A 12569-nucleotide genomic window follows, 5' to 3' on the forward strand; every position below is an offset into this window, starting at 1 on the left:
CACCACTGTGTCCTCATAGCATATGATACGATCAACAACATATTAAATAACCGAAAGGTGACATACTAAAATCTGAGGATCTAATTACAGATAATAAACGAACCCAGAAAGTGGATTTGATCATGGCATGAGGTGGTCCAGCTTATGCACAGCTAAGGGTGGCAGATTGAGCAAGACTGTCTTTAGGCACACAGGAGTGAAGAACTGTGTGATACTTTCCTATTTTATAGCAGCAGGGGGTGCAAGGCAGTGTATTGCTAACATCGATTCATTACAGTAGGGGAGCATAAAAGAATCCATATGCTTGATAAGACAAAATGGAAGCAAGATCTGGGAGTAGAGTTATCAGTTGATCAGCAGAGTGAATCTTGCACTAAAAATAAGAATGCGTTGTTTAGTACGATATAAAAATATGTAAGCACTTACTATATAAACTCAATCTAAATAACTAACTAGAGCCCAAGTTTCTCTCCCAGATGTCCAAACTGTTCATGTGCGGATGCTTTTTTTCCATTTCACATGGCTATGTTCTACTTTTGCTGCTTTTGAGCGCAAAGAGCTTAACCAAATAGGGCTGATATTAGGGGCGCAGGTGCCTTTTGAGCCAGTTCAGTTTCAAAAACATCTGCAAGCTCAGTAACAAGTTTCCGAGGCTGGCGTTATTGCTGGTCAAACATAGTATGTCAATGAGTTTCATAAGGAAGGAATCACTCCGTGACACAGAAAATAAATTAAAAGTCTTACACACACTAATCAATATCCACAAGAAGTTACGTGCAGACTGCTCTGAATACATATTAGGTCACGGGAGAGCAGTGCCGGAGTCGGTAATGGCTGGCACTATACTGAAGGCGACTACGGAAGTCGGCGCTAACTAATCATGTTTGGAGTGCATCGATCTTTAATGTATTGTGAAGTATGTTCAGGGATTGAAGTGGGCCGGGTCTCGCCGATGCTGACCACCGGCAGTTTTTAGGTCTCGCCTGAGCCAGCGCTTGCGCTGCCCTGCGAGACATTTAGTAACAGGGCTTTTATAAGTGCTACCACAGCTTTTGCTGGCCTAGCGCTTGCGGTTACGCGTGTGTGCACGCGCGCAGCCGCCAGCTTTCAGCGCCCAATGAGGCGCCATCTGCAGCACGATCTCTTTCACTTTTGACGCTGCTGCGCGCGCACCACTTGTCGTTGTTGCCCAGAACGTAAAATGCTTAGTCTGAGGTTTGCATTGAAATACTAATTGTGCCTTATTCTGTGTTATTTCTTTTTGTTCAAATGTGTTTCCTCCTTCGAAACGTTCATAATTTGAGGCGGTACATTTGCATAAGACAACGAAAAATGTAACCACGTAGTCTCCTGTTTATTCATTTATTGAAGGGGGTGATTGTTCTGAGAATTTTTATGTTTTTAACTCATTTTTCCTACCTTCAGCACATTTCCTTAGCAGGATATTGAAGAAAAAGCAGTTACCAATACTTTACACAGTTTTCATTTACAACCGTCTTCCTTTTCATGCGCTGCTGCTTTTCAAAGTCTCCAATCAAAGGTAGATTTCTTTGCCTTTACTCGAATGTTACTAACTCCCTGTTTTCACCCAAAATAATGGCTCCACATTAAGCAGAAACACTGAGGAGTTTAGACCTGACTTGCCAAATCCTATTACTGAAGCAATCCTTTTAAAACGCTCCCAGGTTTAAGCCTGCTTTAAGGTTTTTCATTTCAGTGCCTGACCCTGACCACATCACCTCCATGTGTGGCCACGGGAGCTGTCAATAATTGTTAGCTGTGTGGGCTACCATTTATCTCAGCTCCCGGGCCCGATCGTACATTAGCGGTTCGACATCAGCACCTAAGCAGTGACAATCAATAGGCTTTAATGAGACAGATCACAAACAAATGAGAGCAGCAGGGTACTCGTCTTCGCCAGGAAGGCTAAAGAAGATGGCATTGGCAACGACTTGTTTCTAACAAGCATTGGCATAGCCAAAAGATCTCGCTCTGGGGACCTTATAAATATTTAGTTATGCAGCACAATATCCTTGCTGGAACAACAACGGCTGCATGGCTAAACACTTATAAGGTCCCAAAAGTGAGACCTATTAGCTATGTCAATGCTTGTTTTAAAGGGGGCCTCGAAACTGGTCTCTATTAGGCTGTGTTTTGTGCCCTGGCAAAGGTAGTCCGTTTTTTCCCGGAGTGCAGTGACAGCAGCACATCAATGTGCGCATGCTCACTCTGCTCACTTCCCACTAGTGGAGAAGTTACGGCATGAAGTCATGCCAGCGTTGTAGGGGAAGGTAAATCCTTTCAAAACAGTCATATTTTTCTCTGGATTTCCATTCTCTTTTTGAAACTCAAGAACAGCAACATCGTCGTGGTGTTACCAAGGCTTTAAGTGGAAGAGTTTTTTAATGATATATACAACAAGCCATAGTTGCTGCTTATTTATCTTATGTAACTAAAAACCATTGACAAAGCCAATAGTCCTGACTTGTTGCATGTATAATGTTACTTGTTGTATCATATATCTGGATGCAATGACAGAAACAGCAAAATACAAGTCGGGGGGGGGGGGCACACTATGCTAAGCACAGATTTTTACCTTAGGTGTTTTTAACACAAAAAACATAGGGGCTTTTGGCTCTAAATGAGCACGGCTGAGCCCAATTACAATAAATAACAACACGATGCCACTGCTTATGTACCACTCTTACCTTCCACTTGGTGCATCAAATTGAAATAATGTCACCATGAACCTCTTTTTCCGTTAGAGTTAATCAAGGCTTTTTCCCCAAAATTTTACATGAATAAATCACCAACACCAAAGTACATTTAATTTAAAAGTTTTGAACAACAACAATCAAGCTCCCTTTACCCACAAACTCTCTTTTTGAACATCCTTTCACCCATACAAACTTCTCTCGGGAACACTCTCAGCAAACGTCATTCTCTTTCAAGCTCAATTCAATCACACAATCATTACACTGTGTAATGATTGCATGATTTATTTATATGAATTTTCGAAAGTCTATTACTTCTAATTTCTTACGTTCTAACCATGAGCCCTGCCCACTACAGTATCCACCGACAGCCTCAATGACAGAGAAAAGTCGCCAGAGGAGGGCGCCACACTGCTCGGTGTACTTTCTTCAGAGCATCTATCTAGGGCTTTATTTTTACTATAGGCTTAATTTTTAGTCTGTCTATTGAGAGCAGTTTTAAAATTAAATGACAACTAAGAAGTTTATTATAACACTTATTTAATCAACCTGTGATTTAAAATGTAGTTCTAGCAAAGAAAGCGTGAGAGAATCGTGTATCGCTGTGAGGACCCTCACCATTTACAGTCGGGTCTTCCAGAAAGGCGTCGTTTCCGACCTCTGCGCGTGCCATGGCGCCCCTCATCTCCTCACAGGGGGTGCTCAGCGTGTCGCTGCGTAGATCCACTATCTGGAGTTGGTGTTGGGACTCTCCAGATTCCCCTGTGCGCTGGTAATAATGTCGGATTCCTTGGCGTCCGCTAAAGGCGGCAGCCGCAAGATGGCTGGTCTGTCCCAGGACTCTTGAGAAAGCTGGGGCTCGAGAACCGACACATTGACCGCCCCCAGAGGGAGCGGGAGCAGCGCAATTCAAAGGGAGGTATTTCGAAAAGAAGTGGCTATTGCAAACACTTGGCTGTGTTCTGTTGTATCCTCTTGTTTTCTTTCCCTTCGTCTTATCCGCAAGATCTCCCGGTTTTTTTCTGTTGATGCACTCAAAGTTATCATCACTGCCCTCATTACATCCCGCCTGGATTATGGCAATGGCCTGTTTGTAGGCATCCCTGCCTACGAGACTCGTCGTCTCCAGGCCATCCAGAACCAGGCGGCCCGTCTTGTCCTTCGTCTTCCCAAGTTCTCCCATATCACTCCCGCCCTTAAAACCCTTCACTGGCTCCCTGTTCAGTACAGGTCCCAGTTTAAACTTGCTTGCCTGGCCTTTCGGGCGCAAGCCCGTTCCGCTCCTTTCTTCATCAACTCCCTCATCTCCTCTCATGCCCCTTCCCGTTCCCTCCGTTCCTCTTCCCTCTCTCTCCTTCACGTTCCCCGCTTCCGAAAGTCTCGCACAGGGGGCACCCGCTTCTCTGTGCGCGCGCCGCAGATCTGGAACTCCCTCCCCCTCTCTATCCGTTCCATCCCCATCTTTTCTCACTTTCGGAAAGCCCTCAAAACTTTTCTCTTCCTTCAGGCTTTCCCGGACTAATTCCTCCTCCTATCTGTTAGGCAGATGTTGATGTGTTCCCCAGCGCCAGGAAGCCGCTTGGCCACAGAGCGCTCTATAAATCCCTTTTTCATTTCATTTCATTTCATTTCTGTGCAGTTTGCTGCACGGGAGTGTAGCTGAAGATCCATGGGGGCTGACCCTGACCTGAAGTCGTATCCCAAAGACGCGCTTCACAGTCTGGTGGGCTGGTGAGGAGCGCAACTACTGGCTCTGATAACACAGGGGTGCTCGCGCCCACACATCCCAGGCATCGGCAAATGAAAGGCACGCGGGGGCTGTAGCATGCCCACACGAAGTGCGGAGCACGGGGTTTGGTACACACAGGAGCCCTGGAGGATGTTGATACTATAGGCATGAGGCGGGCTGCCCTCCAGCGCGGGAGCTGCGTCGCTGCCATGGTGCAAAAGCTCTTTCTCAAGAAGAGAGGTTGCTTGTGATGTGAGAGACGCGGATGCCAAGTAGAGCACCTAATTCAAGAGAGCGTCCCTCCCTCTTCCGAGTTTTTCACATACATCTGCATCACATGATCAGCGGAGGCTCGGGCTATTCATATATTGCTAGATTTGGGGTTTCATTTGCTCCCTTGGGACACTGCAGGCTTTGATCGGCTCACGTTTTCTCGGCTTCGATTAGATGAAGGTCTGGCAGGCTTTCGTCTGGGAAGCAGGTTATGACTGGATGCAGTTCTGACAGCTTGGGCAGGAACGCCTGGTACACTGGGGTCATTTTAGGTCTCGGTGCGCTGTCTGTTGCAAAACACTTTAGCTTACAGTGGACATGGAGCGTACCATAAGTTGGCATCACTTCCACTCTGCTTTGCTTGCTTCTTATTTGTCAGCTTCGACATGCTTTCTTTTCTCTTCTCGTGTTTGTCCTTTTCCTGAACCATGGGAGCATTACATGTGTCCGTCCACGGCTCATTTTTCAGACGCTATTTGTTTTTCTTCTTTGTGTTGTAGCACTCGATGAGAGTGCATGTGTTCTGCAGCTGCCTCCTTCACGTACTTCTTCCCACACCGTGTTCTTTCACGCCCTCTCCCAGTTGCTGTTCTTGCCTCCTCCCTATTGCAGGTCCCTAGCAGTTCATGCTTCCCCACCACCTCCTTGTCCATTTGCTTCCCCAGCCCGACCAACCCTTCATTGTCCATGTGTTTCTCCATCCTCCCACCCTCGCATTTCAGTTTGCTGTCCCTCCTGCCCGACCTCTGTTAGCACGCCGCCCTTCATCTGCTGTCAGCATGCTGCCCCAGCCCATCCTGTCAGCTTACTTCGCCAGCATCCGTTGTCAGCTTGCTGCTCCAGTATCTACGGCCTGCCCTCGATTGTGGCTTTCTTTTCCGTCCCTCCTGCCTGCCCTCTGTTGTCAGCCTGCTACCCCAGCAAGATGTTATCAGGTTGCATTCCCATCGCCATTTTCTTCTGCCTGTCCGCAATTGGCCCGTCCCGCCTATTGGCTTGCTTCCCCAGGCACTCCTCCTGCCCACCTGTCCATTTGCCATCACCAAGCCTTCCTCCCACCCTCCACTGTCCCTGTGCTTTCCCATTGCCAATGCTTGCTCTTTATGAAAAATTACTTCAGTAGAACAGTTGGAACTGGCCCTTCTTGCAGGGTCATCCTCTTTTTTGCTTCTTCCTCCCTTATTTATCCTGACCCGTGGCTGTTGGCAATAGGACTCTGCGCACTTTACCACTGCTGATCAGTGCTAAAGTGCATATGCTCTCTGTGTAAATTGTATTGTAATTGGATATACATGATTGGCATATTTGTATCACCATGAAGTCCCTAGTAAAGTGCACTGGGTGTGCCAGGGCTGGTGATGACAAATGCTACTAGTGGGCCTGCAGCACTGATTGCGCCACCCACATGAGTAGCCCTAAAATGGTGTCTCAGGCCTGCCACTGCAGTGCCTGTGTGCAGTCTGTAAACTGCCATGTCCTACTGGTCAGTGTCCCCACTGACCAGGCCTAACCCTTCCCTTTTTGTGCACATTGGTCACCCCTATGGAAGGCCCAAGGTACCCCCCTGGGCAGGGTGCAGTGTATGTGAAAGGTAGAGCATGTACTGGTGCAGGTGACATGCTCTGGTGGTGAATTACAGCCATTTTCGTTTTTCACTGCTGCAAGGCTATCTTGCCCCATAGGCTATCATGGGGATGCTGGCTACAGTGGCTACCAGCATTTCTTCCCATAGGAACAAGATACGACATAAAAGTCTGGTATCCCTGAACTCAGAATTTGATAACACATCTTTTAAGAAAGGTGGTTTTTAACTCCTGTGTTTGAGAATAGCACTTTTAGAAAGTTGCTGTTCTCTTGTCTGACCTTTCTGTGTGCCTTGGCCTGTTTGTGGATTGACTGTCTGGTTTGAGAGTGACAGGGGCTGGGGATTCCCCAGGAGGCTGGCTGAGTCAGCCCTAGGCTGAATGACTGCATTTGCAACTTGAGTGGTGGGAGAAGTTAGCACCTGGGCCTGAATAGGACTGTGCCCGCCCACCCACAGTGCTGGCTCCACCCCCTGTGGTGCGTCTGATGTCTCTGCCCAGCACTGTGAAAGGAGAGAAGGAATCATGTCAACAAAGTGCTCCAGGGCTGTGCTTTCCCTCCACAATGCTGGCTCCACCTCCTGCTGGGTGGCTGACGACCCTGCCCCTCTCTCTGAAAGGAAGGGAGAGGCCAGGAAAACAAAGTGCTCAAGAAACACCCAGAACTGGTTCAGACCGGGCTCAGGGCCCACTTGCACAAAGAGAACAAAGACTTTTAGGGGTATAAGTACAGGACCCCTGGCAACAGAAAATTAGATCATCCTGGAATCAAGAAGGAACCTCTGCCAAGGAGAAAGCTGAAACTGAAGAAGGAAGATTGTCCAGCTGTTGCTCCGCTGGATTGCCCTGCTGTTGCTTTGCTACCAAGGAGAGGGGAAGGACTTTGCTTTGTGCTGTGTCCCCTTGCTTGAAGGAATTTTCAAGAGCCTGAGAAGAGCCGGCTCCCTTTTCTGAAGTCCCAGGAACAAAAGGACCTCCCCCCCAGCTTCCCCTGAGCTCTACTGAGAGAGTTCTGTCCTTCCTGGAGTGCTTGGCCCATGTGTGGTGCCTCTGGAAGTTGTACCTGTGTTGGGAAGCTGGAAACTAACGTTGAGAGACTTTGCTAAAGAAAAGTTATCGCATCGCTCGCTGCGGAGCGCATCCCCGACAGTGCGAGAAGATTCCCGTCGCTACGAAGGTCGAGATCGTCGCAGCGCCTGTTGCCGCTGTCAGAGCCGTCGCATCCTTCGTTTGCGGGGTGCACCCGATCGGTGCGGGAAGCCTAACATCGCTGCGAGTGTCATCGCAGAGCCTGTCGTCGCTGGGTGAGATTGCCGCACCGCCTTCTTGCAGACTGCATCACGTCGCTGCGAGAGTCATCGCCGAAGCCAACGCATCGAGGAGCTGCGAGAGAGAAGATCACCGCTGGTCCGCGCATCGTCGCCCCGGAGAACGTCACAACTCCAAAGATCGTCGCATCGTGCCTTTGCGAGAGCAAACTTCCTACGGAACCTACGCACCGGAATCCATACAAGTGGCCTTCCTCCCTATACAGACCGATTCGTCGCAACACGCCTGCTGCTGCAGCGGGGCTGTCGCAAACGCCTCCCCAGGTTCTCAGGAGCAATCCATGGCTTGTTTTCCACCGCACCAGCTTCTGCTTTTGGAACTTTGTCGCAACTAAAGGTACTGTGAGCTAAACGTGACGCAACTGTGAACTTTTCATGTAACTGTGGATTATTTTATCGCAACCTGAAGAACTTTATCGCAACCTTAAGAACTCTTTTGAAACCATATTCTTGAACTGTGTATGTTGGATTTTTGTTGTTTTGGTCTTGTGTAGTTTAGATTAAATACCTTTATTTTCCAAAACTGTTGTGGAGTCAGTTTGTGGTGTTTTCACTGTGTTACTGTGAGTGTTGGTACAAATACTTTACACATTGCCTCTGGTTAGCCTAGACTGCTCGTGCCAAGCTACCTAGAGGGTGAGCAGGGGTTATCTCAGAGGGTTTCCTCCTTACCCTGACTAGAAGCAAGGGTCCCTATTTGGACAGTGGCACCTACCCCTGCCAACTAGAGACCCCCATTTCTAACAAGAACTATGAATGCTCTGCGTTTCAGGACACTTGGAGTGCTTATGGAACAAGCACTGGCTATGGCAATAAGTCTTACATATAACTGAAACTGGATATTTGGTCACTGATGACTTCAGGGACACAACAAGTCATCACGTGTCAGAACCCATTTCAGAGTTCTACAGTGCAAGCAGGAGTTGCTGAGGCATTCACCCTTGGGCATTCACCCCTGATGGCCCAGGGCCCAGCTTACTATGAACTTTGAACAACCGGGTCAGGTACCCCTACAGCACTTAGCGCTCAGCGGTAGTGCAAGTCAGGCAGTCCAAGGCTTCTCGGGGAGGAGATAGATGCAAGGACTACACAGGCTCATAACACAACATATATTCAGTAACTTCAATAAATGAATGCTCGGCCAAATATTCGCTTTTATAAAAAGTAATATTTATACACCCACACATAAAACGCGATACGCACTATATAATAACACTCTCAATAATGTCTATATTCTAGCACTATCCGAGCAGGCATCAACATCCCAATCCATCAATTGAGCGCGTCTAGTCACCCATGAGGGTCAAGGCGCTGGAGGGGGTTTGCAGGTTTGACTGGGCACTGTGGTTCATTCAAAGAGCCAGGTCTTGAGATTCTTCCTGAATTGCGTCAGACGGTGAGAGCCTGAGGTGAAGAGGCATGGCATTCCAGGATTTGGCTGCAAGGTAGGAGAAGGATCTTCCTCTGGTCCTGGTCTTGCGGATCCGACAGACGGTGGCAAGGGCCAGTTGGGCAGATCAGAGGTGACTGGTGGGTGATTGAAATGAGAGCAGGTGGTTCAGATATGCAGGTCCAGCATCGTGGAGGACTTTGTAGGCATGTGTGAAGGGCTTGAAGGTGATTCTTTTGTTGACTGGGAGCCAGTGGAGTTCTTGTAGGTGTTCTGTGATGTGGCTGAGGACCAATCTGGCTGCAGAGTTCTGCACAATCTGAAGTTTTTTGAGGAGTTTCTGGGTGGTCCCTGCATAGAGTAAGTTGCTGTAGTTGAGTCTGCTGCTAATGAGTGCGTGGGTGACCGTCTTTTTGGCCTCCGTGGGGATCCATCTGAGGTTTTCCTAAGCAGGCGAAGAGTGTTGAAGCATGATGAGGTGACGGCGTTGATCTGTTGGTTCATGGTGAGCGAGGACTTCAGTATGATTCTGAGGTTTCGTGCGTGGTCAGTGGGTGTGGTGAGGTCCTAGCTCGGTGCCCCCCCCCCCTCATGTCCTCCCAAGCAGAGATGTTGGGCCCCAGGATGAGAACTTCGGTCTTGTCTTGTTGAGCTTGAGGCAGCTGTCTTTCATCCAGGAGGCAACGGCCTTCATCCCGTTATGAAAGTTGTTTCTGGTGGTGGTGGACTTGTTGGCGAAGGAAAGAATTAGCTGGGTGTCATCGGCGTAAGAAATAATGTTGAGTCTATTGCTCCTGACCATGGCCGCGAGTGGGGCTACGTAGATGTTGAAAAGAATGGTGCTCAGGGAGAAGCCCATAGGCACTGCGCAGCTGATCTCTGTGGGTTCCGAGAGGAATGGGGGAAGTCTGACTCACTCTGGTCTACCGGTGAGGAAGGAACAGATCCAGTCCAGGGATTTGTCATGGATGCCGGCTTCATGGAATCTCGTGATTAGGGTGTGGTGAGAGACGGTATCGAAGGCTACAGAGAGGTCGATGAGGATGAGGGCTGCTGTTTCTCCCTGGTCGAGGAGGGAACGGATGCTGACGGTGGCGGAGAGGAGGGCAGTCTCGGTGCTGTGGTTGCTTCGGAATCCAGATTTAGAGGACTCCAGGATGTGGTTGGCTTTGATGAACTTTGAGAGTTGGGCGTTGATTGCCTTCTCGATGACCTTGGGTAGGATAGAAAGGGAGCAGGGAGAAGGGTCTGAAGTTCTGTTGGGGGCGGCGTCCTCTCGTGAGGTGGTGGCGGGAGTGATGGGCGGGTATTGGGTGTCCAAGCTGTTGTAGATTTGCTTGATCTTGTGGTGAAAGTAGGTGCAGAGTTTGTTGCAGAGGTCTTGGGAGCGTGGGACTGCTGTGGTCTCGCTGTGTGGTTTTGCAAACTCCTTGATGATGGTGAAGAGTTTTTTGCTGTTGTGTTGCGTTGGTGTTGATTCTGACTAAAAGGGTCGTTTTCTTTGCGTTTTGAGGAGGGTATGGTGTGCGGAGGCGGTAGCTTTGAAGGCTGCGTGGGCTACCAGTGCATCAGAGCAGTTGGAGATCCATCTGTAGAGGTTGCATGCAAGGTATTGACGTCTGTGGATGTCGGTGGTATGTTAGTGCTGATGGAGATGGTGAGATGTTCTTCAGTGACCTTGCTCCAGTTGTAGCGGGGGGGTGCATTGGTATGTGATGGGTTTGGTAAAGGCACAGTGGACGCAGTGGTGGTCGGTCCAGAGCAGAAGAGTTCAGAGGTGTGGTTGTGGGGACTGGCGAAAAAGACTGGGTCGAGAGTGTGTCCTGCTGCGTGGGTCAGAGAGTTGACTAGCTTCTTGAGTTGGATGTTAGTGAGGTACTCCAGAAGGGATGCTGTCTGTGTTCTGGTCGCTGGGGTTGTCCAGGTGGAAGTTGAGATCGCCAAGTAGGATTTAATCGGTGGATGCGAGCGCCTGGGTTGGAACAAAGTCAATGATGGCGTCGGTGAAATGCAGGCGGGGGCCAGGAGGTGTGTAGACAAGGGTGCCGCGGAGGGTGGTGTTGGTCTGGACCTGCAAGTGGAGATGTTCCATAGTTGCCGTGGGGTCGTCCAAGTGAGTGGTCAGGCGGAGGGAGTTCTTGTGAGCGATGGCAATGCCTCCTCCGGGTCAGTCTGTGCGGTCCTTGCGGGTGATCTTGTATCTGTCGGGAATGGGGATGGTGATGTCCGGGCCTGAGACAGGGTTTGTCCAGGTTTCCATGAGGATGGCGATGTTGGAGGAGACGGAGTCTAGGAGGTCCCAGATTTCTGTGGCATGTCTGTGAAGGGAGCGCATGTTTAGGAGGATGCAGCTGAGCCGGTCAGGTGTGGTGTGGAACAGCCGGGCGGCGGGCGGAGCTGGAGTGTGGAGGTGGGTGAGGGTGCAGTTGCAGTTTTGGTAGGAGAAAGGTCTTAGGTGTCGCTCGGCGATGTGAGGTGACAGATGGCATGGCATCTGGTGTTGAGGGCAAGGAGGGTGTTGAAGTCGTATCGTTGGAAGGTCTGAGAACCAGGGTCCATGGCGCTGGGCGTGGTCCAGGCGCGGAAGGGCTTGCCTTTGGTCCGCCCGCTATGCAGCCGCGCAGTGGGCACCATTAAGTAGTGAGTGGGGGACGACGACTGGATAGCTGGGAGGTGGGAAGCAGGAAACACGGCGATAGGAAGGGGGTGGGGCCACGGGGGACAAGCAGCGACAGGGGCACGGCGCTAAGAGAGAAGTGAAAAGTGAAAAAACAACAAAAAAAGAGCGAAGACAGAAAAAAAGCAGTAAAGAGGGCAAAGAGGCCGAAAGCAAAAGGACAGAAAGCAGATCAGCAGCAGAGCACAAATGCTCCCCACTAGCCCACCAGGGATGAGGTGCAGGTGGGAGCCTGGGGGTGGATGAGGGCCTCGAACAAGCAACCAGAGAGGGTCAGAAAGCCTGCACAGGGCAGCAGCTCCCAGGTGGAGCTGCGCAGGAGGGGGAGTAGCTTACTGACAAGGTCAGTGAAGTTTCTCCTTTCCAGGTGTAGCAGCCACCATTAAGTAGTGAGAGGGGGAGGGCTAGACAGCTGGAAGGCAGGAGCGAGAAGCGTGTCACTTGGAAGGGGGCAGGGCCACGGAGGTCGAGCAGTGGCAGGGGCACGGCACAAAGAGAGAAGAAAAAGTGAAAAGTGAAAAAACAGCAAAACAATCATTTGCCATGCAATCGGTCTCGCATTTTTTAAAGTTAGAACTACTGGCATTGTAAATGATATTGTTTTTTACTAGAGGAGTCTAGAGGACTAAAAATGAGGAATTACCATTGGTGAAAGGGACACAGCTGCAGCACTGCCTAGAGGACTAAAAATGAGGAATTACCATTGGTGAAAGGGACACAGCTGCAGCACTGCCTAGACTCTAGAGGATTCAGAATGAGGAATTACCACTGGGAAGAGAGGCACAGCTGCAGAACGGTCTACAGGACCTACAATTAGGAATTACTGATGGGACGAGAGAAGCAGCTAGCAGCACTGCCTAAAGCACTAGTCTCCT

The 12569-nt window shown here is 49.7% G+C and overlaps 1 protein-coding gene across 2 annotated transcripts in view; it reads right to left on the bottom strand.

Annotated features, from left to right (window-relative positions):
- Positions 1 to 12569, bottom strand: part of LOC144769708 (uncharacterized) — a 687018-nt gene that overhangs the window by 391277 nt on the left and 283172 nt on the right. Inside the window, exon 1 of one of the 2 annotated variants that reach the window (XM_078653890.1) lies at positions 3333 to 3543. The exons of the other annotated variant lie outside the window; for it this stretch is intronic. Coding sequence (XP_078510016.1) covers positions 3333 to 3399 — 67 coding nt within the window. The 5' untranslated portion in view covers positions 3400 to 3543. Of the gene's footprint in view, positions 1 to 3332; positions 3544 to 12569 lie in introns of those variants that run through there. 2 annotated transcript variants of the gene reach the window in all.

The sequence above is a fragment of the Lissotriton helveticus genome, chromosome 7 (genome assembly GCF_964261635.1).
Source record: "Lissotriton helveticus chromosome 7, aLisHel1.1, whole genome shotgun sequence".
Taxonomy (NCBI): Eukaryota; Metazoa; Chordata; class Amphibia; order Caudata; family Salamandridae; genus Lissotriton; species Lissotriton helveticus.